General features: G+C 42.7%; 1 protein-coding gene across 5 annotated transcripts in view; it reads left to right on the top strand.

Moving 5' to 3' along the window:
* Positions 1-26,778, top strand: part of TBC1D30 (TBC1 domain family member 30) — a 108,061-nt gene that overhangs the window by 49,459 nt on the left and 31,824 nt on the right. For all 5 annotated transcript variants that reach the window (XM_017341953.4, XM_089308616.1, XM_089308617.1 and 2 more), the window contains 7 exons: positions 1,551-1,612; positions 2,130-2,195; positions 4,490-4,615; positions 9,405-9,590; positions 14,457-14,625; positions 18,014-18,182; positions 21,949-22,054. In XM_017341953.4, the coding sequence (XP_017197442.3) occupies positions 1,551-1,612; positions 2,130-2,195; positions 4,490-4,615; positions 9,405-9,590; positions 14,457-14,625; positions 18,014-18,182; positions 21,949-22,054 (884 nt within the window). The remainder of the gene's footprint in view (positions 1-1,550; positions 1,613-2,129; positions 2,196-4,489; positions 4,616-9,404; positions 9,591-14,456; positions 14,626-18,013; positions 18,183-21,948; positions 22,055-26,778) is intronic.

The following is a 26,778-nucleotide window of genomic DNA, read 5'->3' on the forward strand; positions in this document are numbered from 1 at the left end:
CTTAAATCACGCCTGGAGCTGGAGGCACTCTTGTAGCCCTTGTATCGCACTGCACGGGGGCAGGACTTCATTTAAACCTTCCCAGAGAGATGGGAATCCGTAGGTGTACTTAATATTCCTTCGGGGAAGAAAATCTTATCTCCGAGTCTCTAGGCAAAATGTGGTTTTGACCTTGAAGCTTTGAAAAGAATTATCAAGGCATCGATTGGATGCCTGGGATTCTTTCACACGGCTTGATTTAAGACATCTAGAACTCAGTTCGTGCATTCACAGCACTCCTCCAGGGTTGCTGGAAGGGCATCTGCATATTGGTATGGTCATGGACAAATCAGATACGCGGCTTTCCAGCTTCTTGACTGTCTATAACCGTATCTATAGGTTTTTAAAAAGACCAGTCTATTATTGATATTATTATTCTACCAATTCTGGAGATTGTTGCTACTCATACCCACTCCTCAGTGGGACTGGTGGAGATGTTTACAATATATCTAATCTGCAATTACATCTTTGAAGCAAAAATATAATTTTTGTGATGTGTGAAACTGAATATTATTGTAATTTTGAGTATTTCTTGGTACTTGAACTTTTAAGCCATAAGTCTTTTACAAAGTGACTTAAAATCTCATCTCATTGATTTTGAAATTGTAGAAAAAGGATCTATAGCAATTTCAAATGTAATTGTATTTTTATAAATTTAAATGGGAATAATTGTCATGTAATTTACTTCAATAATAGCACATAAATCTGATATTCTGAATAAAAGCCCAACATAAGTATTAAACATATGGTCTATATATTTTCCTGTTTACTTGTATTTCATAGATTTGGGATTCAAGTCAGAGAAGTTTAAAGTTATAGATTACTTGGGATTAGAGTTCAGTTCTGTTTTTTAGCTTGTGGTCTATAATTTTACAACACACTGTTTTATCTTTAGTGAATACACGTATTTAAAAATACATGAAAATTTCCAAATGGAGTGGTTATAATGTGTCATTCAATATAAGTGAAAACAATGTTGTTTTATAGCTTTTGATACTTCACTGAAGTTTCCTTAATAGTCTTAGTTCATGCAAGTGTCCTAGAAAAATGAACTCTGTGAGTTGGGAATTCTCTTCTTAAGTTTCACAATTATTAATTACACCATGTTCAGTTAATCATCACAACAACCTTCTGAGTTAGGCATTATTGTCCTCATTTTAAAGATACAGGAATGAGACTGAGACAGGTGAAACAGTTTGTTCAAGTCTGGGAACCAAAGTTGAGTGGAGGGAATGTGACGCCAAGTTTGTGTCTTTGTTTTTGCTTTTTCATATCTTCAGGCAGCTGTGAAAATTTCCATCCTATGATAAGTTCCATTCTATTGCTGTAGGATATTTTCCTGTTTTGGTCATCAATATATTTGCTTTTCCTTTGAACAAAATTAACTGAAATATAGTGAAAATACATGTTTGAAAAAATTTTATGTTGATTCAGTAGAATCAACCATTTGTTTTTGATGTAATTTGTTATAGTCTCCAAAAATAATAACTATTTACTTATTTTTCTTTCAGGGGTTGATACAAAATTGAAATTTACCCTTGAGCCATCTTTAGGTCAAAATGGTTTTCAGCAGGTAACTTTACTTTCCATTTTGAAAACATTCTTACTTTGGGGCACCAACAGTGTACATTGAGATATATTTTCAAGGTGGGAAAGTTAGTATCTACTTTGATATGTGTAAGATGATGAGTCAGGTTTCTTTTTCCAGTTTCAGATAAAATAACATGAAGCTAAAATTGTCCTGAATATATACTTGCAATGAAAAATGTTGCACTTTCTATTAATGGTATAAGTGTGAACAAATTTTAAAACCTATAATTCTGAACCCATCAATATGTTTGGTCTCTGAACCAGAGTTTCCCAAGCATTGTGCATGTGCTGAAAATGGGTCACAGCTGTGTTAATGGTGTCGAAGCACAGTCATAGCTCCCAGATGGAGCTTCACTTTGTGGATGAGAGATTTGACTGTTTATTCCAGTGTGCTGTACAAATTGTTCCATACTCTATGGATGTCAAGATGGGAAGAACATTGAAAAGGGCTTATCTTGGTCTGTATTATCACATCCCTGACATTCCTTCTATGTTCCTAGTGGTATGATGCTCTCAAGGCAGTTGCCAGGCTATCGACTGGAATACCCAAGGAATGGAGGAGAAAGGTAAGAAGGACTTAGAAGGCTGAAATGCAATAGGGTCGCCACTCTCTCTTTAAAGCATCTGTAATGTCAAAAATATGTTTTAGATTTAGTAATTAGGAATCTGTCTCTTCATTATTTGTTCATGCAGAAGGCATTTATTGACTATCTGCTGTACCAAGTCTTGTCCTAGGTACTGGGGATACAGCAGTGGAAAAAAAAAACAAAACAGGTCAACGTTCTTGTCTTCATGGAACTTACATTGAATAAAATATGAAGTATGTCAGATGGTGATAAGTGTCGAGGATAGAAACAAAGCAGAGAAAGAATAGGGAGGGTGTGGGAGAATGAGGATAAGAAAGTGGGATTTAAATAGCAAGGTAACATTTGAGTAGGACCCTGAAGAACATGAGAAGTCAGCTGTGCAGCTACTCGAGGGGAGACATTACAGACAGATGGAACAGCTGGGACAGGCACCCTAAGGTGGGAGATCTTGGGAGTATTCAGGCAAAATCAAGAGGCCGGGGAGCTGGGGCATGGTGAGCAAAGGGGGAAGCAGTAGGAGATGGGGCCATAGAAGAAATGTGTGAGGTAGGAGGTAGCAGGTTATGTAGGTCCTTGTGGACTGTAATTGGACTGAATACGAAGGTTGAGAGGGGTGTCAAGAATGACTTCAAAGGCCGGCGCCGCGGCTCACTAGGCTAATCTTCCGCCTAGCGGCGCCGGCACACTGGGTTCTAGTCCCGGTCGGGGCGCCGGATTCTGTCCCGGTTGCCCCTCTTCCAGGCCAGCCCTCTGCTGTGGCCAGGGAGTGCAGTGGAGGATGGCCCAGGTGCTTGGGCCCTGCACCCCATGGGAGACCAGGAAAAGCACCTGGCTCCTGGCTCCTGCCATCGGATCAGCCGCGGCGGCTATTGGAGGGTGAACCAACGGCAAAGGAAGACCTTTCTCTCTGTCTCTCTCTCTCACTGTCCACTCTGCCTGTCAAAAAAAAAAAAAAAAAAAAAAAAAAAAAAAGAATGACTTCAAGATGTTGGCCTGGGTCACAGGAAGGGCAGAGTTACTGTTTGCTCAGATGGGAGGGGCAGTATGTGTGTTTGCGTGTTTGTATGTATGTGTAGTTGGGGTAGTGGTGCATCATATGATTAGGTCTGGATCTGTTCAGGTTGAGATGCCTATTAGATGTTTATGTTGATAGTATCAAAGCATTTGGAGGAATGATTCTGATGCTTGGGAGAGAAGTCTGGCAGGAGATAGTAATTGGTGTTATTTCTGCTACATTATGTCCAAATACCAGAACCTGAAATTTGTTCCTAGGTTATTACTTTGTATACCTAGTCTCAATACTCCTGGAAATTTAGCATTGAGGGTTCCTCAAAGCATACATTAAAATGGCATTTTGAAATATGTCTGGATAAGATTATCAAGGAGTAAAAATATTCAGTGATTCTTTCCAAGAAGTTATTCATTATGGGAGCCCATCTGTTTGTTTGGAGTGTATGTGTGAGAGAGAGGTGACTAAAGGCAGACTCTATGAATGAAAAGGACCTATTTGCCTAGAGTGACCAGGTGGCTCTTGACCAAGCATAGAAAGTAGGTAAACAAGCTTGTAAAAGTATACAACTAATTCAATGGACTGAAATAAAATTTGAAAATCTTTTTGTTTTTTTCTTTTTAAAGATTTATTTATTTAGAGTTACACAGTTACAGGGAGGGGAGAGTGAGTGGGTTGGGAGGAAGAGGGGGAGAGGGGGAGAGAGAGAGAGGGAAGGAGGGAGGGAGGGGGAGAGATATTTTCTATCTGCTGGATCACTCTCCAAATGGCTGCAATGGCCAGAACTGGTTTAGTCTGAAGCCAGGAATTTCTTCTGGGTCTCCCACTTGGGTGCAGGGGCCCAACTACTTGGGCCATCTTCTGCTTTCTAAGGTGCATTTGCAGGGAGTTGGATGGGAAGTGGAGCAGCTATGACTCGAACTGGTGCCCATATGCATTGCCGACTTCTCAGGCAGCAGCTCTACTCACTACACCACAACACTATCCCCTGGTTTGTTTTCTTAATAGTATCCCTAATGCCAAAATTGTTGCTTGGTGCAGGGTATCAGTAATTGACAAATATATATATTGCAAGAATAAATGCCCTAAATGCTACAATTCAGTACAGCACAAATTTCAATGAGACTCTTTGTAGATTTCTCTGTATAAGTTATGTCTGGACTAGAAACAGTTTCCATTTTTTTTGTTAGATACAATAAATATTTTCTAATAAAAGTGAAATTATGTGTTCTATTTTAGCATTCTTCTTTATGTAACGTTTTAGGTTTGGCTGACCTTGGCGGATCATTATTTGCACAGTATAGCCATTGACTGGGACAAAACCATGCGTTTCACTTTCAATGAGAGGAGTAATCCTGATGATGACTCGATGGGAATTCAGATAGTCAAGGTAATGTCACTGAGCTTTGCCTGTGGTCCTTGCATAGAAGGAGCAGTCTAAGAGCCTTGTGTTTTCTGGGCAGAGGATCAAATGATTTCTACATTGTGATGTGAGTGTTACGGTATTTTCTGCAGCAGTTCATTAATTAGCAGTTTTTTAAAAGAAGATTTATCTTATTTATTTGAAAGGCAGAGAGAAAGGTGGGAGGGGAGAGAGGGAGAGAGGTAGGGAAGGAGGAGAGGAAGAAGGGGAGGGGGAGGAAGAAGGAGAGGTAGAGGGAGAATATCTTCATCCACTGGTTCACTCCCTAAATGGATGCAATGGCTTGGGCTGGGGTAGACTGAAGCCAGGAGCTTGATCCAGGTCTTCCATGTGGGTGCAGGGGCCCAAGCACTTGGGCCTTCTTCCTTTGCTCCTTTCCCAGGGCATTAGCAGGGAGCTGGATGAGAAATGGAGCAGTCAGGGCATGAACCAGCTCCTACATGGGATATTGGCATTGCAGGTGGCGGCTCTACCTGCTTTGCCACAGCATTGGCCCCATTAACAGTTGTTTATGGGGAACCTTGACTATGCCTTCTCTTCATAAATTTAAATATTGCCAGTAAGATGAAAATGTGAATGGGTTTCCATTAATGTTCAATTTATTTATCTTCTTCACATGATAGGAGATTTCTTTTTTTCCCCTTAGCTTGGGTCAGTTCTGCCAATTTAATTTTTACGTAAGTCACTAATTGAGAAATTCAAAGTATACTTTGTGCTAGAATCATTTGGCTGTTATTAGGGTCTTTGATATTTTCTTAACTATATTTAGTTTTGTCTTTGATATTTTCTTTTTTAAAAATATTCATTTATTTATTTGAAAGGCAGAAATATTGAGAGAGAGAGAGAAAGAGAGAGGAAGGAAGGAAGGAAGGGAAGGAGGGAGGGAGGAAGGAAGGGAGGAAGAAAGGGAGGAAGAAAGGAAGATAGATCGATCGATCAATCGATTGATCGATCTATCTTTCATCCTCTGGTTCACTCCCCAGATGGCTGAGTGGGCCAGGCTAAAACCAGGAGCCAGGAGTTTTATCTGGGTCTCCCGTGTAGGTGCAGGGGCCCAAGAACTTGGATCTTCTGCTGCTTTCCCAGGTGCATTAGCAGGGAGCTGGATTGGAAGTGGGATGCCAGCATTGTAGGCAGAGGCTTAATCTCCTACGCCACAGCACTGGTCCCTGATATTTTCTTAACTATACTAAGTTTTGTATTTGATAGTTTCTTACCTGTACTGACTCTGCTTTAAACCAGATTATTGAGGGTTCAAGCCAGCTATGGAGGCAGCTAGAGTTTACCTGCCCAGAATATTACAGTTGATTAGAGCCTGGTGCTAAAAGCTGGGGATGCTAATTCCATTTGATCCGAGTATTATACTCTTACGTAAGGCTCCAGCACACGTTTTTATATAAATACATGAAAATGTGATGCTAAGCTAGAGTTCTATGTTGAGAGGCAGAAAAAACAGAAAGAAAAATGGAGAGCAAGCAAGCAAGCATGTGTGCAATGTGATCATGAGTGTTCTCATTCACTGGTAGAGCTTGCAATGGCCAAGGCTGGGCTGGGTCCCGAGCCAGGAGCCTGGAGTTTAATACAGGTCTTCCATTGGGTGGCAGGAACCCAATTACTTGAACCATCGTTGCTGTCTCCCAGGGTCTGTGTTGGTGGCAAGCTGGAGCTGAGAATCAAACCCAGGCACTCTATAATGTGGGATGTGGACATCTCAATTGCTAGGCTAAACACCCACTCCCAGATGGAATTTTAGAAACAAGTTGTTTCATCCAAATTTTGGCCATCACAAAATGGCTAATGTTTGTTGGCATATTTGAAGATTTTTTTTAAGGAGGAAGTACTAAATAAAATGAGCTACTTTCTCATCTAACTTGGTCTGTTTCAGACAAATGGTAAAAGAAAAAAATTGAAATTTTACATTATGTACTAAAGAGCCTTTGCATTATCCATGTTTCAGCTGTTTGGAATTGCAGAATGTTTCACAAAGTATTTAATATTTGAAATATTTTCTTTCCGTTTTACTTTTGAATTGGTGTGATACACATTTTGTAACAATCATGTTATTAAGAGGATCATTTATTTTCTCATTGACATGAATACTTTGCCAGTAAAATGGCTTCAACTCCTGAAAATCAGAATTTCTTCTTGGTAATTAAGTTGTAGAAATTACCTTCATTAAATATGAAAGTATGGCAAATGTTTTTGTCATGAAAATCTTTATTTTCATTTTTTATTTGAAAGGTAGAGACAGACAGACACACACACAGAAAGAGCTCCCAGTCACTGGTTTACTCTCGAAGGACCAGCAACACCTGGGAGTGGGTCAAGATGAAGCCAGGATCCTGGGATTCAGTCTTGGTCTCCTACTTAGTTGTCAGAGGATAAAGTGCTTCCTCCCATTATCAGGAAACTGGAATCTGAAATAGAGCTAGGACTTGGATTCAGGCACTCTGAATGGGATGTGGGTGTTCCAAGCAGCACCTTAACAAGTTGTATGAAAGGCCTGCCCTTATTTTTGTCACACACAATTATAAATTTAAAATTGTTGTAAAACAAGGAAGGATTTTTTTTTGTCTTAGACAAATATTTTTATGTATTTCTAAATTACAAATTGTATTTGATATTTTGGTTTTACTCCTTAATATTGTTTAAGGTATTGATGCTAAGTTGTGTTTTGTAGAAAGGCATAATGTTAGATTCTATTATTATGTGCTGAAATGACTTGTTTTATCTGAGACAAATCATCAATTTGTATGAAATTATAAAGTAATTTTGTAATTGAATCACTCTTTGAATTCTATTTATGAGTCAGTTATGTCTTGCTGTAATGAAATACTTGAGGCAGCCTGATTTAAGTGATATGAGGCTTATTTTGGCTCATGGGCCTGGAGGTGCCCTGTTCAGTGCAGGGTGGGCCCAATTGGTTCAGCCTGTGGTTGGTGGCAGTCTTGCTAACAGGGTACCAAGATGATGCAGAGCATCTTATGGCAGAGACAAAGGAGTACCATGATCTTTGTCTATATGGTTTCCTAGAAAGCCACCACAGTTCAATCATGGGGGCTGCACCCTAATGACCTAAGGCAATCTTTACTTCCGAGAGGTCCTGTGTAACTGCATTAAGTTTCCATTCCCTTAGTACCATTGACAGAGGACTTTAGAGTTGAAGCTGCTCTGTGAGTTTGGGAAGGTATACTATATTTAAACCACATCATAGCGTCTGGAACCACTTTCAGAGAAAACTTGTCTCACTGAGATTCTATTCAACAGTCTCTCTTAGAAAGCATATTGGGGGTGGGCACTATGGCTCAGAGGTTAAAGCCAGGACCTGCAGCACTGGGCACTGCTTTGTGTCCTGACTGCTCCACTTCTGATCCAGCTCTCTGCAAATACACCTGGGAAAGCAGTGGAAGATGGTCCAAGTGCTTGGACCCAGAAGAAGCTCTTGGCTTTGGCCTGGCCCAGCTCCAGTCCTTGGGGCCTTCTAGGGAGTGAACCATTGGATGAAAGATTCTCTCTCTTTCCCTCTCATTCAAATAAATAAATAAATCTTATTAAAAAAGCATAATATAAAACATTAGGAAAAAAATAGAAAAATGTTTATGGATATAAGCTGTATATACTTATTTAAAAATTATTTAGGTTTACTGAAATGCTTTTTTTTTTAGAAAGCTTTGATTTAATAAATATAATTGCATAGGTATAGCTTTTGGAATATAGTGGTTCTTCCCCCCATACCCGTCCTCCCACCCTTACTCCTGTCCCACCTCCTACTCCCTTTCCCATCCCATTCTTCATTAAGATTCATTTTTAATTATCTTTTTAAAAAGGATTTATTTATTTATTTGGAATCAGAGTTAAACAGAGAGAAGGAGAGGCAGAGAGAGAGAGAGGTCTTCCATCCGCTGGTTCACTCCCCAATTGGCTGCAATGGCTGCATCTGTGCCGATCCAAAGCCGGGAGCCGGGAGCTTCTTCCAGGTCTCTCACACAGGTGTAGGGGCCCAAGGACTTGGGCCATCTTCTACTGCTTTCCCAGGCCATAGCAGAGAGCTGGGTTGGAAGTGGAGCAGCCGGGCCTCGAAAGAGTGCTCATAGGGGATGGTGCTGCAGGCAGCAGCTTTACCCACTATGCTACAGCATCGGCCTCTTTAATTATCTTTATATACAGAAGAACAACTCTATACTAAGTGAAGATTTCAACAGTTTGCATCTACACAGACCCACAAATTATAAAGTACTGTTTGAAGACAAGTTTTACTGTTAATTTGAAATTCTTTTAAATACTTTTTTATTAATATGAACAGAATAGATTTCACATATTTCATAGATACAATTATAAGGATATAATGAGACTTTTTTCTAAAAAAGATTTTTTTATTTGGAAGAGAGAGAGAGAGAGAGAGAGAGAGAAAGAATGAATCAGCTGGAGCTGGGCTGATCTGAAGCCAGGATCCAGGAGCTTCTTCCAGGTCTCCCATGTGTGTGCAGGGGCCCCAGCACTTGCACCATCCTTCACTGCTTTCCTAGGCCATGGCAGGGAGCTGAACTTGAAGTGAAGCAGCTGGGACTCCAACCGATGCCAATATGCTGGTACCACAGATGGTGGCTTTATACCCACTGTACCACAGCACCAGCCCCTAAATGCATGTGGATAATTTTACTCTATTTAATGATGGGACAAAGAAGTGTCTAAAAGTACTTGTTTTCAGAGGGTGGATTAAGAGTTATATTCACAATATTGTTTTCCTTCACTTTAGGATCTTCACCGCACAGGCTGTAGTTCTTACTGTGGCCAGGAGGCGGAGCAGGACAGGGTTGTACTGAAGCGGGTGCTGCTGGCCTATGCCCGGTGGAACAAAAATGTTGGGTACTGCCAAGGCTTTAACATCCTGGCTGCGCTGATTCTGGAGGTGATGGAAGGCAACGAAGGTGATGCACTGAAAGTGAGTGTCAGGCTCTGGTGAAGGCAACTGCAATTCTTCTGAGAGTCGGAGATTAGAAATCTTTTTCTTTAATGCCCCACCCTACTCCGTGATGTTTGCCACACGTTTGTAGTTACCTGTGATAGCGTTTCCCCCAGCTTAAAGCCATGTCAGTTGACAGACTCCTTCCTGTAGCTGCCAACTGTGAGGAGAATGATTGGGTTTTTAGTCTCACTAATGTAAGTCATTATATGTTCAAGTTAAGTGTTAGTTGTATTGTCCATTGCTGTACAGGAAATTTGCTGCTTAAAACAGCAAACTTGTATGACTTCACAGTTTGAGTCAGCTGGCTCAAGGTCACATCACTGTGGCATTCAAACTATTGGCTGGGGTTGTGGTCTCGTCTGACAGGTTGACTTTGTTTCCAGGTTTGTTCCTATGACTGTTGACAAGGTTTAATTCCTCACAGGCTGTTGGGCAGAGGGTCCTAGTTTTTGGATTGCTGGTTCCTGAAGGCCTCCTTTCATTACCTTATACGTGGGCTCTTCCATCTCACAACCTGGTGGCTGCCGTCCCTGAGTTAGCAAGAATAGAAGAGGGAAGCCAGGCGGAGAGTTGAAGTTACAGATTTGTAGCCACATCTCAGAAGTGAAATCTCATTGTTTATCCATAGTCTGTTCATTTCCAAGGGGAAGGGCTAATACAAGGATGTGACTACCAGGGAGTGGGGGTTCCTGGGGGTCTCATTAGAAATCACCAACCACACCAGTTGTACTTAATTATGGTTGGGTTGTCTTCTGGGCCATACCTTTGAGACAAGCTATGGAGGAAGCGGGCTGATGGTGAGGGTCTGTGGAAGGTGTTTGCAGGGAGAAATGTAATGGAAATGAAGTATAATCTTTTAATCTTCAAAGCCTTAGAATCTTGTTTAGTTAAAAGAAAATCCATAAGCATTTTGAGGTGGGAAAACAGCTATTTAAGCTTAAAGATCTGAATGTGACTCAATGAGTCACCAGAAATAGTCCTTTAAATGTGGAGATGGCTACTGTTGTATTTGCTTAGGGCAACCTGAGGTTGCCAAATCATATCTGAGCTTTTAAGCCACTGTTGATTGCACTGCTTTGTGATAGACGAGGTGCGTGGTTAGCCTTAGCAGTCAGAACCTCCCCTTGCCCAGCTCTGTGTTTGACTAGGTGAATGCCGTGGTGCTGTTCTCAATCACTGACTGATGCGGTATGGAAAAATAAACAGGTGCTCCTCCTGGTTTCATACACCCCATTGTACCTAACAATAAAACCAGCCTGCTGTGATCCAAGTCTGCATTTGCCCTCTCACTTTTTCCATTCATGTATTTGAGGAAACTGTTTTAAAGCTCCTTGTTCATCAAATGGAGGAAAGGTAGTGACAGATCAAATACATGACTTTGAGACAATTTTTATTAGGAAATTTTGTTTGTTCAGTCTATCAGCTTTAGTCATTTCCCCCCTTCAGATGTGACTTGTATGACTATAAAAATGGGATCTGTTCTGTTGAAACGTTGGAATAAGTGATTCAGATTGGGGTGGGTTGGGGAAGTTTGGGGAAGAGGGCAGACATCAAAAGCATGAAAGAGCTCAGGGATACTTGGGAAGCTAAAAATTCACATAAGGAAATATTAGGTAAAGCTGAGAAAGTATTTTTATTTCTGCCCCAAGAAAATGAGCCCCATGTGATGAGATGACATCATCACTTGGGAATGTGTAGAACTTGTGGTTAGACATTTAATATGCAGAGGAAGGTCAAGTTCATGAGGAAACCCTTCTGATGCTGAGTAAAATATGGAGTCCTAGTGTTTTTCCACCATCTTTTTGGTCTCTGTGAATCATAATTACTACTTTGCATGTGGTTTATTAGGGGTAGGTGAGCAATTTTCTCTGCTCTTCAGCACTTACTGCTTTTTCTTAGTAATTATTTTGTTAACTGTTAAAATTTGAAGCTCTCTCATTATTTGTCCTAATCTATTTTATTTTATTTTATTTATTTTTATAGAAAGCTTTTGATAAATATAAATTTCATAAGTATAACTTTTGAATTTTAGCAGTTCTTCCCCCATACCTGTCCAACCACTCCCAAACCATCCCACCTCCTACTCCCTCTCTCATACCATTCTTTATTAAGATTCATTTTAAATTATCTTTATATACAGAAGATCAACTCTATACTGAGTAAAGATTTCAACAGTTTGCACCCACACTAGTTTTACCAGTAATTCTCATAGTACACACATTAAGGACAGAGGTCCTACATGGGGAGCAAGTGCACAGTGACTCCTGTTGTTGATTTAACAATTGACACTCTTTTATTTATGGCATCAGTAATCACCCGAGGCTCTTGTCGTGAGTTGCCAAGGCTATGGAAGCCTCTTAAGTTCGCCAACTCCGATCTTATTTAGACAGGGTCATAATCAAAGTGGAAGTTCTCTCCTCCCTTCAGAGAAAGGTACCTCCTTCTTTGATGGCCCGTTCTTTCCACTGGGATCTCACTCACAGAGATCTTTCATTTAGGTCATTTTTTTTTTTTTTTTTTTTTTTTTGCCAGAGTGTCTTGGCTTTCCATGCCTGAAATGCTCTCATGGGCTTTTAGCCAGATCTGAATGCTTTAAGGGCTATTTCTGAGGCCAGAGTGCTGTTTTGTACTAATCTATTTTAAAAGATATAATATTTGGCCTTTGACATGTAGGAGTGAGTGGAGTGAGTAGAGTGAGTGGGCTGACTGTTCTCTAATTTTTAAAAAGCTTTAATTTATTATTTATTTGAGAGGTAGAGTTATAGACAGAGAGAGGGAGAGACAGAGAAAAGTCTCCCATCCGCTGGTTCATGCCCCAAATGCCTGAAATGGCTGGAGCTGAGCTGATCCTGAGCCAGGAGCCAGGAGCCAGGAGCCAGGAGCTTCTTCTGGATCTCCCATGCAGCTGCAAGGGCCCAAGCACTTGGGCCATCCTCTGCTGCTTTCCCAGGCCATAAGCAGAGAGCTGGATCAGAAGAGGAGCAACCAGGACATGAACCGCGCTCATATGGGATGCCAGCGCTGCAGGCAGAGGCTTGGCCCACTATGCCACAGTGCCGACCCTTGATGTTCTCTGTTAACACTAGACTTTGAGATGATGTCAGAGAATTTCATTGCATCTCAAAAATTACAAGGCTAACTAGATTATTTTTGTTTTTCTTGTTTTCAAATAATTTTGAAGGATCATAAGTTCTTAATAAAACATGAATATTTTTCTTGTATAATTGTATAACTTGTCTTCAGATGCACAGTACAACAAATGACAGACTGTTTCCTTAAAATTTTCCTCATGTTCCTGAAAAACCCTCTTCTGACCATGGAGTGCTAGGTCCTCACCAGGGCACCCTGTCCCTGCTGGAAATCTATACTTTCCTACCTGGGACCTCCTCCCTCCACACAGGCTGAATAAGAATACTTGAAAAAGTTTGTGGAACAATGGAATGAAAAGATAAATCAATTTGGTCTAACATGTCCATGTGTGTTTCTTTTCATAATGCACATTTTCCATGAAGTTTTTGAAGAGCCCCTCATATTTCTTTTCCTGTTGCTGAGTTCTGGCTTTCAGCACTCTGATTCGCTAGTTGACTTCCCAGTTGTCCATAATGGCTGGTGCTGGGCTGAGGCCAAAGCTGTGAGTCAGGAGCACAATCCAGTTCTCCAATGAGGGTGACAGGAACCCAGTTACTTGAGGCATTACTTCTGCTCCTCAGGATCTGCATTAGCAGGAAGCTGGAGGCAGAGTCAGAGGCATCTCAATCAGAAGCCCAATGCCTGGCCCTCCCTGGAAGCTTCTATCTTAACAACAGATGTCTTAGTGAGGTTCCCTGGACCTGCCCACTAAGAGAGATCTCAGGAGGGCTCTTTCAAGAGTATGTACTCATCCATATTGGCTCATTGAAAGCTATGACCCTGAAAGTTGAAATTATAAGCCAGGGATGAGAGACAAATTGGGCCTTGGCAGGACTGGAAGATAATTTTTTTTTTTGAAAATAGAATTTTGAAGTATCCAGAGAATAAAAGATGTGAAACAGCTATTTCGTTATCAACATACAGGGACAGCTATGATTTGGTCTTTAATTTTGTTTTTCTGGTGCTCTGGGGAGTGAGCTGGTCTTTTCCAGAGCCGATTATACATAGAGCAAGCATGGGACGGAGGAAGGACCAGGATGGATGTCCAAAATGTTGTGTGTGCTTTCCTGGATCATTTTTGTGGTTCTTGACATTTTAGAAAAGATAATACAAATAGAAGAATCAGAATGGAAATAGTAATTTGGAAGACTTATGTGACAGTCTCATGAAAGAAATATATACTTAGCAAAATATCATTTGTCCAAACAAAACCTAGTTGTGTTCTCCCAAGAGAGAAAAGTGGATGAAAAGCCAACATTAGTTGCTCCAATTACCCATGTTGATGGAAAGTGACTTTGGAGGCCTGCCTCAGGGGCTGCTTTATGATGGGCCAGCTCTTGGTTTCCATATAGAGTTTGTCAAACTGTTCTCATCTCAAGGAGCTATTACTGAGGCTCTTGTAGGCTGTTGAATGCTTTGTCATTTCTCAGAGTGAGGCTGAGCAGCCACAGCCATAATGGGGGACTCAGGTCCTTCTAAATTCCAGATAGCAGCAGACTGTAGATCTGAGTTACTGGGATAATTATCCTGCTCCTTCCCCCCTCAGGGTGTAGGTGAGCCTTGAAAATCCAGAACATTTGGTACCAACACATGTAAAGCATGATGTACTTTGGCTGATGGCATTTTCTCTATTTGAATATGTTATTTCTATTTAGAATGTGTTGGACTCCTGATTTGTACAAAAACAGTTTTGTTCTTTATCTTTTTCTTCAGATCATGATTTACCTTATTGATAAGGTACTTCCTGAAAGCTATTTTGTCAATAATCTCCGGGCATTGTCTGTGGATATGGCTGTCTTCAGAGATCTCTTGAGATTGAAGCTCCCAGAATTATCTCAGCACCTGGATATGCTTCAGAGAACTGCAAACAAAGAAAGTGGAGGTAGTGATGACTCAGTGCTATTCCTCCTCTGAAAACCTCTGACCTCTCCCTTTCACTGTAGAGATGAGCCTAAACCTTAAATGGAAAGACAGGTTTCCAGGTATTTCTGCTGGTAAGAGTTTGGTGCAGTGAGATAGACTTCTAGAAAACAAAAGCAATACAAAACTGCAAAAATATAAGGTCACACATGGAACCAAGAGCCTAACCCTTCACTGGCACCAGATCAACACTGAAATGATATATTGTATTCTAGGTGATGAATAGTGTTTCTCTCTCTCTCTCTCTCTCTCTCTCTCTCTCTCTCTCTCTCGACAGGCAGAGTTAGACAGTGAGAGAGAAAGGTATTCCTTCCATTGGTTCACCCCCAAAGTGGCCTCTAGGGCCGGCACACTGAGCCGATCCGAAGCCAGGAGCCAGGTGCTTCCTCCTGGTCTCCCATGTGGGTGCAGGGCCCAAGCATTTGGGCCATCCTCCACTGCCCTCCCGGGCCACAGCAGAGAGCTAGACTGGAAGAGGAGCAACTGGGACAGAACTGGTGCCCCAACTGGGACTAGAACCCGGGGTGCCAGCGCTGTAGGTGGAGGATTAGCCTAGTGAACCATGGCGCCAGCCAAATAGTGTACTCTCTTAACAGCTAGCTAAGTCACTCTAAGCTGGCACCAAACTCTCAAGAATTCACTAAAGCTGAGCTACACATACAGGTTAGCACAAACATGATTTTGTGTGAACTACTTAGATTATGGGACAGTAGCTCTGGGTGAGTGGAGGATCACTGTGTCTGGTGGGTGTCATCCAGTTATCAGAGGAACCTAAGCTAGCAGCCCTAATTATACCCACTTCTTGTACTCCCTTGTTTGTGTTCAGGATACCAGAAACAATTGTCAGAAGTTCCTTTGTTTCCTGGGGTGGACATTTGGCCTACTTGTTAAGACCCCTCAAACTGGGGGGCCGGTTCTGTGGCATAGTGGGTAAAGCTGCTACCCACGAAGCTGGCATCCCATATTGATGCCAGCTAGAGTCCTGGATGCTGCAGTTCCAATACAGCTCCCTGCTAAGGGCCTGGGAGAGCAGCAGAGGATGGCACAAACGCTTGGGCCTCTGCACCCATGTGGGGGACCTGGAAGAAATTCCTTGCTCCTGGCTTCGGCTTGCCCCAGCTCTGGCAGTTGCAGCCATCTGGGGGAGTGAACCAGTAGATGGAAGGTCTCTCTCTGTATCTCCTTCTTTTTCTCTGTAACTATGACTTTCAAATAAATAAATAAATAAATCTTAAAAAATTCCATATTGCAGTGCTTGGGTTTCAGTCCTAGCTCTGTTTCTGATTTAAGCTTCCTGCTAATGCTCACCCTTGGAAAGAACAGGTAATGGCTCAAGTAGTTGGGCCCCTGCCACTCACAATGGAGACTTGGATTGAGTTCCTGGTTCATGATTTCATCTGATTCATATGCACTATTGTGGGCATTTGAGAGGTGAACCAGAAGATGGGAGCTCTATCTGTATGTCTGTTGCTCACTCTCTGCCTCTCAAGTAAATAAAATAATGTAAAAAGCTCTTGTGTTTCCTGTAAATGATTGCTGGATCCTGTTGTGGAGAGTGCATTCCCAGCCAACTCTGATCTCACACTGTTAAATCTGGAAATGTATTAAAGACTTTTGAGGATCTAATCTGCATATAGATGTCTCTAAGCATTTCCTTCTGAGCCAACAATCTTCTCATTTGGTCTGGTGTGCAGCATAACTGTGTACCTGCATGGGTGTAATGATGCTTCCTTCCAGGAAGACCAACCTTGCCTGTCCCGTGTTAGACACACTTCATTGAGCTATGTGGTTTTCCCTATGCACTTTGTACTTGGCCATGAGAACAACCTTATATCCTAATTTCTGAGCAAAGAAATTTGGGTGATTGTTTTTCCTGACTGTAATTTGGAAGGATAATCAGTCTAATTATCTAAATTTTTATTTAATTATAATGCATACTATGTTATCTTAAAAAGTGAGAGAGTGTGCTATGTTTTTTAGTGAAATCAAAAATTTCAAAATAGGCTGGGTACCAGATTTTTAAACAGTGTATAATTTAGTTCAAAGTCTTTTAAAACTTAATTGTTGTACAGTCTCTAAATATTTCTGAATTTTCCAGCTACCTATCCATGATTTCTAGTTTAATTCCATTGTGACCTGATACTTATGTATAGTTTAAGATGTAGGCAGACAATTTATAATGAGCAGTTGTATTCTTTTCAGCAGCATTTGAATAAAAGTGGGTTTTATAATATTTAAAAAATCCTGATGGCTTTTGCTTTTCTTTAAAAAGTTTTTAATTTAAAAAGTTAATTTGAAAGGCAGACACACACACACACACACACACACAGAGAGAGAGAGAGAGAGAGAGAGAGAGAGAGGGATCTGCCTGTTCATTTCCCAAATGCCTGTAACAGCCGGGGCTGGGCCAGGCTGAAGCCAGAAACCTGGAATCCTGGCCTTCCGTATAGGTGCCAAGGACCCAAGTACTTGAACCATCACTACTCCCTCCCTCCCAGGGTGTGCAGTAGCAAGAAGCTGGAATTGGAAGTAGAGCCATGACTCAAATCCATGTACTCTAATATGGGTGTGGGCATCCCAAGTAGCAACTTAACTGCTCTGCCAAATGTCTGCCCCTTATTTTAATTGAAAATTTTTTATTAATATGTAAAATTTTTTGGCTTTTGCTTTTTAAAATATTTTTATAAAGATTTATTTATTTGAAAGGCAGAGTTACAGAGAGAGGCAGGGACAAAGAGAGAGAGGTCTTCCATCCACTAGTTCACTCCCCAAATGGCTGCAACAGCCAAGGCTGAGCTGATCTGAAGCCGGGAGCCAGGAGCTTCTTCTGACTCTCCCACGTGAGTGCAGGGGCCCAAAGACTTGGGCCATCCTCCACTGCTTTTCCAGGCACATCAGCAGGGAGCTGGATCAGAAGTGGAGCAGCTGAGACTTGAACTGGCACCCATATGGGATGCCAGTGCTGTAGGCCAAGGCTTTAATCCACTGTACCATAGCACTGGCCTGGTTTTTGTTTTTGAGAAAGTAAAATCTTTTCTTTTAATCCTGTTTTTGGTGAGAAAAACCTCCCTAATTTTCAACACCCTACAAAATGTAGATCCAAAGCAAGTTTAATTAAGAGTAAGTAGGTTAAGATTTTTGAAACCATGAAGAATTTGTGAAGTTCATGTCACTGAGTTTTTATTCTGCACACGTATATTCTTCCAGAAACAGATGGGGGAGAAAAGGAGGAAAGGGCAAGCTTTAGAAAGGTGACGAGATCAGTTAGGAAGCTTGGCATATTTAGATGGACTTGGGAAACTGAAAGAGGGTGTTTATGTCGAGGGAATCATGTGTGTGTTTTATTTCAGGTGGATATGAGCCCCCACTTACGAATGTCTTCACGATGCAGTGGTTTCTGACTCTCTTTGCCACGTGCCTACCTAACCACACAGTGTTAAAGATTTGGGATTCAGTCTTCTTCGAAGGGTCAGAAATCATCCTAAGGGTGTCGCTGGCTATTTGGGCAAAATTGGGAGAGTAAGTGATTTCCCCGCTCCATTCTCTTCTGTCTTGTTCTGCACTGTGGTGTTGAGAGCCGTAAGCACTTACGCACTGGAATGGGTAAAGCAGTGGTAGTTAAGCAGGAGGAAAAGAGAAAGTTGTGAACTTGGTTCAGTTGCTGTAGCCTTCTGGGGCGTCAGCTGGCACATCCTTAGATCAGGCGGAGTGTGTGGATGTGGCTTCCTCAGGTCGGGAGCTTCTCCTCTCTTCCTCCACCTCCAACCCTCCCACCACACCCTTGTGCTTGTGTCCTGGCTGGTTCACTCTCAGGATGCTGGCTGGGAAGACAGAGAGGAACTTAGGTGGAAGAGCTGGGGATGAGTAGGTTGATTTGTTAGTAACTCCATTTGGATTGTTTATGAATTTTTGTTACATTTTTTATTCTGCTTTTCAGGACTGTGATAAAATTAAATGAGATAAACACGGTGCTTGGCACACAGTAGTGGAACTTGTGAAAGTGCTTTCCTTTTATCAAGACTTAAGTCTGTGCTGAAATCTGGCACTGCCAATGCGTATTGCCAGATAGATTTTTCTTGCATCTTAGTAGCAGAGGTGAAAAACATAGACTTTCTTCAATCATTTCTACTATTTTATGATTGTTACATTAAAATTTTACCTTTTGGGTAATGTAAGAAGCAAAGAAGTGGAGTAGGCTTTTGGCCAAATAATTAAGACACCGATTGGCATGCCCAAGTTCCATATTGGAGTGCCTGGGTTTGATACTTTGGCTCTGGACTCCAGCTTCATGCTAATGCCTAGGGGACAGTGATGACCAAATGATTGGGTCTCTGAGGGAGACCTGGATTCAATTATAGGGGCCTGGCTTCAGCCTTGGCTCAGCCCTGGCTGTCATGGGCATTTATGGAGTGAACTAGCACATGGGAGAGCTCTGTTTCTCAAATAAACAAACAAAAAGAAGCAGAGAAAATGTAAGTATTTCTTTATTAGAACTATGAACAACAACAGGTCAGAAAGCTAATAAATCATTGGCAATGTTTTTTTTTTTTTTAAAGATTTTATTTATTTATTTGAAAGTCAGTTACACCGAGAGGAGAGGCGGGGGGTGGGGTGGTATTCCATTCAATGGTTCACTCCCAATTGGCCATAACGGCCAGAGCTGCACTGATCTGAAGCCAGGAGCCAGGAGCTTCTTCCGGGTCTCCCACGGGTGTGCAGGGGCCCAAGGACTTGGGCCATCTTCTACTGCTTTCCCAGACCATAGCAGGGAGCTAGATCAGAAGTGGAGCAGCTGGGTCTCAAACGGGTGCCCATATGGGATGCTGGCGCTTTAGGCCAGGGCATTAACCACTGCGCCACAGCGCCAGTCCCTAGAAAGCCTTTTTTTTTTTTTTTTTAACTGTCTTTTTATTTATGAGGACTTTATTCCTGGAGACTTCCAATATTTTTAACTATTTTGCAAACAGACTACAAAGATGCACCAGTTACTCATTCAGGTATTAAAAAAAATCATTAATGTGTTGGAGCTGGAACAACGATTGCAACCCAGACACTCTGATATGGGATGGGGGCCTCTTAAATCATGTCTCGACTGCTAGGCCAAATGTGCATCCTGTGTTAGTTATTAATGATGGATCAAGAGGAAAAGATGTGGTCCTGGTCTTGTTCCCATCTATTCATTTTCTGTAGGATTAGATTTATTCCTATAGTCGTGCCAGCGATGTCATATTATTAAAATCATCATAGCTGTAAATAAGAGCCAGTGTTCACTGAGTGTTTGTAGTGGACTGGCACTCTGGGTGTATTAACTCATTTATTCTACGCCACCCTATGAGGTGTGCACTATTATGATTTCCATTTTGCAAATAGAACTGAGGCACAGAAGCTCAGTCAGTTACCCCATTAGGAAGTGGAGGGGCCTGATTTTGAATCCAGGCATCCTGGCTCTAGAACCTGTGCTTCTAAAGATGTGAATTTGGTGAAAGTAACTGGCTACTGTGTGTGACATTTAGGGACTGCATGCATTGGACAGAATGAATGTTTCAGAGCTCTTGCTCATGGTAGTTAAATGTGTTTTGAGCGTGCAGCTTGTCCTGGGGAAGGGACAGCCACCATCATGCATCATCACGTGCCGGCAGTGTCCATCATTCTGTTAGGCAGTGTAAGCACATTGTCGTATGCACTTCTCCTGGCAATCCTGAGAAGTGGGCAGGATTGATCTCCCTGTCTTTTCAAGTGAGAAAACTACTCCAGGGAAGTGGTCAGCTGGTTCATGGTCACACAGCTCCTGATAGCAAAAATGGTTCTCAAACCTGGATCTTGCCATAAACAGCGTAGTGTAAGTCTTCAGTTTATGTACACCTGAATAACACTGAAGCTTTGTATCAGAGCACTTCAGAGGTTTGTAGGAAATGGAATTAAAATGTAAACTGATTTTGATGCAAAATGTTTTGGAACTCCAGGTACAATTTTTTCATAATACACATCTTTCATGAACTTTTTGATGACCTGCTGTTTATGTGGATTTCATTTTTTTGCTGTAAATTTACCTTTTAATTTCATTTTTCCATGGACATGTTGAAGTCCTCTCATGTCCATCTATAGTCATCAGTCTATAGTATGTTTCACAAGTAGAACTTCCTGAGTTCTCAGGGCCCTGTTGCTTGGTGGAGATTACATCCTGCTTCTTGCATCCAGCTCAGTACGTAGATAAAGAATCTGTCACCTGCAACCCGTGAGGCAGGTTAGACTTAGTCTTTCTTCTACAGAAAGGGAAAGGGGGAAATATCCAAAGCAAAGAGCCCCAGGTATTTCCATTTCACCTATCATGATGTTGTTAGTATACTAAGATTACTCTGTCTCTCCATCTCTTTCTAACTCTGCCTCTAAAATAAATCTTTAAAAAGTACTAAAGGAAACTAACGTAGAGGAACTTTCTACAGAATGAATTGCGTTTTGTGACCAGCATTGTGGCCCAAAGAGTTAAGCCACCACCTGTAACACTGCCATCCCATATGAGCACCCATTAAGTCCCAGCTGCTCTATTTCTGTTCCAGCTCCCTGGTCATGGGAATACAATGGAAGGTGGTCCGAGTACTTGTGTCCCTGTTATCCACATGGGAGACCAGGATGGAATTCCAGGCTCCTGGCTTCAGCTTGGCCCAGACCTGGCTGTTGTAGTCATTTGGAGAGTAAAGCAGCATATGGAAGATCTGTCTCTCTTTCTCGTTCCCTCCCTCTATAACTCTGCCTTTCAAATGAACAAATCTTTTCTTTGAAGATATATTTATTTATTTGAAAGGCAGGGTTACAGAGAGGTAGAGGGAGGGAGGGAGGGAGGGAGAGGGAGAGAGAATATCTTCCATCTGCTGGTTCACTCCCCAAATGGCTACAATGGTTGGAGCTGGGCCAATCTGAAGCCAGGAGCTTCTTCTCCCACATGGGTGCAGGGGCCCAAGGACTTGGGCCATTTTGTACTGCTTTTGCAGGCCAGAGAGCTAGATCAGAAGTGAAGCAGCCAGGACATGAACAGGCACCCATATGGGTTGCTGGCACTGCAGATGGAGGCTTAACCTACTACACTGTCCCACTGGCCTCCTGTGGCACTTTTTATCTTTTCTCTACACACAGCAGCTGCACTGTGAGTGTAGCCCAGGTTTTGATTTTTGTTGATTGCCAGCTTGATTGACTTGATGGCAAGGGTCTGTATGTGCCCTGTACATGCACCACCTGTTGTACAGCATGGGTGTCTTCAAGTCCTTTTGCCTGTCCTCTCTTCGTGCAGGCAGATAGAATGCTGTGAAACAGCAGACGAGTTCTACAGCACCATGGGGCGCCTGACTCAGGAGATGCTGGAGAATGATCTTCTGCAAAGCCATGAACTCATGCAGGTAGGTGGGTAGCATGGCCCTGCCTTGGCTCAGACAACCCCAGGGCTGTGGGAAGAACCAGTGTCAGAGCAGCATGCTTGGGAAATGTCATTGGCCAGCCCTCAGATGTAGTGGTTCGACTGACTAAAAGCCTATATATATCTTGATGAGAATCTGTGTCACCAGAGAAAGGAGGAAATGAATAATGGGTATTTGTTGTGGCTTCCATTCAAACTGTGTTGCTGGAAGATCAGTAGGTGTAATATAAAAATAAGCTGGAAAAATGAAAGTGGAACAAAATCACCAGATACTCTAAATCAGATTCTTCACCTTTTTAAAAGGGGACTTGTGGGGTAAAATAATTATTTTAGGAGTGGAATAATTCAGAATAAAAGAGGAGATGAATCAGTGACTTGGTTTGTTTTGTTGACATTTTCAACTCGGGCTGTTACGTATAAACCATGAATTTCAAAGTGAAAAATGCGAAGGATATGGCTATTTTCTGGCATGCTTCTATCTCCCAGTATCATGTTCATGAAGTCATTAAACCTGACAGTGTGGGCAAGATGGATGATTTGTTAATGCTCTCTCAGCAGCACAATTTATCTTCATTCTCTTCCAATGATTCATTCTCTTTTTCTTCTTCATGTTCTTCATTCATTCTCCTCTCCTCTTGCTGCTGCTTCCTCTTTGTCGCTCCCCCTCTTCATGGAGGAACGACACCAAACCCTGCCTAGGCTTCATATCCGAGTCACGGCACCATTATGTCGCTCCCCCTCTTCGTGGAGGAACGACACAGGACCCTGCGCTGTTCTTTCATCTGCTCAGCCCTCCCCGGGTTTGCTGCTGGTTCTTCCCGGGTTGGCTACTGACCCTTCCACCTCCGTGGAAGGGCAGTTCCCCCTGGCCACATTCCCCACTTCCGCAGGGGAGCGGCACACCGCCGGCCGGCTCTCTCGGGGGCTGCACAGGTGTTCCCTCAGATGTTCCCCTTAGATGTTCCTGGTGCATGCCGTCTCTCTCCTCCTTTATAGTCCTCCTCCGCCAATCCGTGCTCGGCTGCCCACACGCCGAGTACGCTGCTCTCCTCCAATCAGGAGCAGGTCCTACAGTTTATTGGCTGAACTGGAGGCAGCTGTGTAGAAGCTGTTTTCTCCTCTCCCAGCGCCATAATGTGGGAGAGCAGATGCATAGAATAAGTCTTAATTCCAGTAACTCAGTCCAGTCCGGGTTGCTCCCCACACCTCTTGCCATTGACCAACTGTGAGTGATGTTCACGGTTGTCCTTGGGCCTTCCTCCCTTCTTTCTCTGTGATTTCTCTCTCCTTTTTCTTTGTTTCAACTTTCACCATTGTGTTGGGTTCCATGTCCCACATCACTTTTGGGTTCTGGGGCCCAGACCAGAGACTCAAAAACAAGACTCAGGTCTTGAGAAGAGAGGAGCTTCATTCTTTTGCTGCTTTCCTGTACCCCCACTTCCTTAGCAAAATGCCTTACTGTTAGTGGACAGCCAACTGATTTATGGAGAATATTGACTACCTAAGCATTTTTTTGCATTCTCACCTCTTCATTCTCAAAGGAGGACATGTTCTATCTGACCCTTACATTTATGTTCTGGTTCTAATTTTTCTCCCAGATTCCAGGCTATTGCTTCATTGATCATTCTGTCTTGGAGGGAAGTGCCTTTTTTTTTTTTTTTTTGAGCATTGTTGTGTGTTCCAAGTCCCTCCCTTAAATCCTGTAGAATGGCCAGATTCATAAAACCCTAAGCAGATTGTGAGATATCACCTCTTCTCCCTCCTGCTTGAAGCTTCCATGGCCATTCACTGCCTACAAAACAAAGCATGGATTTCTTAACTTGTTACCCAATGCTCTTGACATTAGCCTGTGTTTTCAGCTGTAGTTCCTAGTCTTCCCTTTTGTACCTTGTCCTGTTCTCATCTACTCAAGCTGTCCTACATACCTGGAAATGCCTGGACATCTGCCCTCTGCATACCTTTGCTTACACTGTGCAGCCTTTGTCTGCTCCTTCCCTACACGTACCTTCTTCCTGAAGGTTTTGGTTCAGATGCTGTCCCTTTATAACACAGCCTCTGATGGTCTCAACTCAAGTCACCTCCCATTTCTTTGAGTTGCCATTTATTTCGTTTGTTCTTCTCTTATGAGTCTTCGCCATCATATTCTGCCTTGACTTAAGACTGTGTCTTGTTTCCTTAATCATGTTATAAGTTTCCTGGGGACAAGGACATTACTTAGCACTATGCCTTTTATTTAGAATTGCTCAATACATTTATTAATTAATTAAGTAATCACTTATCAAGAATCTGTGGTTAGTTTTCTGCCTTTTTAAAGCAATAAATATTTTCTGGATTAAACAAAACTCTCAGAGCTCCTTCTAGGTGCCCTCTGTTCTGATACAGTCAGCATTTTGCTGCCAGAACAATTGTCCACAACTAGAAGTTTAGTCATTTCAGTGTTCCACACTAAAGCCTTGTGTGCTTCCTTATTACTAACTCCACCTTGTCTTCAAGGCTCTGTTAGCTTCTACAGTGGTTTACTGAGCATCTCTGAATGTCAGGCACTGTGGCAGGTGCTAAGGATACAACAGAGAATAAAACGTGGGTCTATTCTGAGGGAGCTTATTTTCTCCTATGATACAGTGTGGGAAGTGGGCCAAGAGAGGTGTGCATAGGGGCTGGGGGCTGAGTAAAAAACAGGGCCTAAGCCAGCGTTGGAGTAGGGAGTGGGGAAGGGGTAAGATAAAGGAGAGGAAGTCAAGAAAAACTTTCTTGAGGAATTGAATGTCTAGTTGAAGGAATGAGTGCCTCGTTTTACCTTTGAAGATGAAGAAGAGTTGGCTAAGCTGTGTGTTTGTGTGTGTGTGTATGCACCTTTGCATACACACATGAGGATGTGTGTGGAGGGGAGGAAGTGGTGCAGAGCTGAGGGGTAGTTGGTGGTTGAGGGAGAGGTGTGAACAAAGCCATGGTGATGAAATACTGTGTGACGTGTAAGGGAAACCACAAGTTTACTATTCAGGGACTGAGGCATGGAAGCCCACTACCCAGACTCTCTGTCTTGGGTCAGCAGTTGTGAAAGGATGCTTACTGACATTCTAGGGATTCTGTGCATCCTTGGAAATGGGAGGAGAAGAGCTGTGGATGTCATTTTAAGGAGAGGAGGAACATAGTTTGGGTTGTGCTTTATATTAACTACCTGGACAGGTCTGTGAAGGAGGGATTAGAAAGGGTCATCTCTGATAGTGGGAGGCCTTTGAGGAGGCAGTGAAGGGCAGAGACAAGAACTGAACAGAGGCCCCCCGCTCCTCCCCAGCGCCCGTGGCCCCCTCCTCCGAGCCCCGCGCCTCGCCGGAGTGGGGACCCCCGGATCCCCCAGGCCCACGGGGGAGGCCCGGGCTGGGCCGGGTGCGGCCGCCCTGACCCCGACGCCGTGGCCCGCGCAGCTACGTCGTTGTCAGCAGCCTGGAGTCCTGGTGGCCGAGGACTACAGGATCCTGTACCTGAACAGCGCCGCGCCACGCCACGGTGCAGGATGCCGGCCTCGGCCGGCTCAGGAAGTGCTACCAGATGACAGACAGGAGGAGATTCCAATAAAAATGGAAGAAGAGCCAAGTTCTGCTTTGGACTCTGAAGAGACTTTCAATTCTTGTAGGCAGAGTTACACAGTGGAGACAGAGAGAAGGGTCTTCTCTTTCCATTGGTTCACCCCGCAAGTGGCCACTACGGCCAGCGCGTTGCGACCGTGCGCTTCGCTGATCCGAAGCCGGGAGCCAGGTGCTTATCCTGGTCTCCCATGGGGTGCAGGGCCCAAGCACTTGGGCCATCCTCCACTGCCTTTCCAGGCCACAGCAGAGAGCTGGACTGAAAGAGGGGCAACCGGGAAAGAATCCAGCACCCGACCGAGACTAGAACCTGGTATGCCAGCACCATAGGCGGAGGATTAGCCTAGTGAGCCGCAGTGCTGGTCATGTGATGCATTTATGATAACATAATAAACAGTAAATGTTTATTAACAGGAAAACCCAGGAAAAACAAAGTATAAAGTATTTTCAGTATTATTTGAGAATTTATATACTGAATCAAGTTGTATAAGATCTTGACTTTTTTCTTTTAGGAAAAGAAAGTGCGGATTCAATATTAGTACATTTTACCATTGTAGAGGACCATGTATATTTTGGAAGAAATACTTTGAGTTAATTGTCCTTAGGGTGCATTAGTTCTGCTGCTTGTCTAACAGCTCTGTAAAATATATGTGAGAATGATTGTGTAACTTGAAACTCATTTCAATATTAAACTCTATCATTTTTCTATAGTAAATATGGAGAATTTGGGTAGTTCGTGTTCTTATTTGTATCCATATTCCATCTCCCTTCCCGGGACTGTGTCATTTGTTTCCTCAGATCCCAGGCTGGCTTTATTGTGTAGAATGTGCCTTGTATACAGGAAGCACTTCAGAAGGTGGTAAATGGGAACATTTTTACAATTTGTTTATGAATTCCAGAAATAAGATGATAACTGAAATACTTGACATCTTTATTTTCTACCACTCGGAATCAGTGTAAATAGTCATTCAAGTGTCACAAACACTATGAAAGGCTTATGTGCCTGTGGAAATCTGGAAGGGCAGCATCACAGCAGTGAAGCGCCTATACTGTTGTGGTATTTTCACTGTGCCCTGCCCGTCCTACTTTATAAATGCTGTAGTTCTCCAAATCCTACTTTTAG

Source organism: Oryctolagus cuniculus, chromosome 11, assembly GCF_051225735.1.
Source record: "Oryctolagus cuniculus isolate XC-2025 breed Fujian yellow rabbit chromosome 11, ASM5122573v1, whole genome shotgun sequence".
NCBI lineage: Eukaryota > Metazoa > Chordata > Mammalia > Lagomorpha > Leporidae > Oryctolagus > Oryctolagus cuniculus.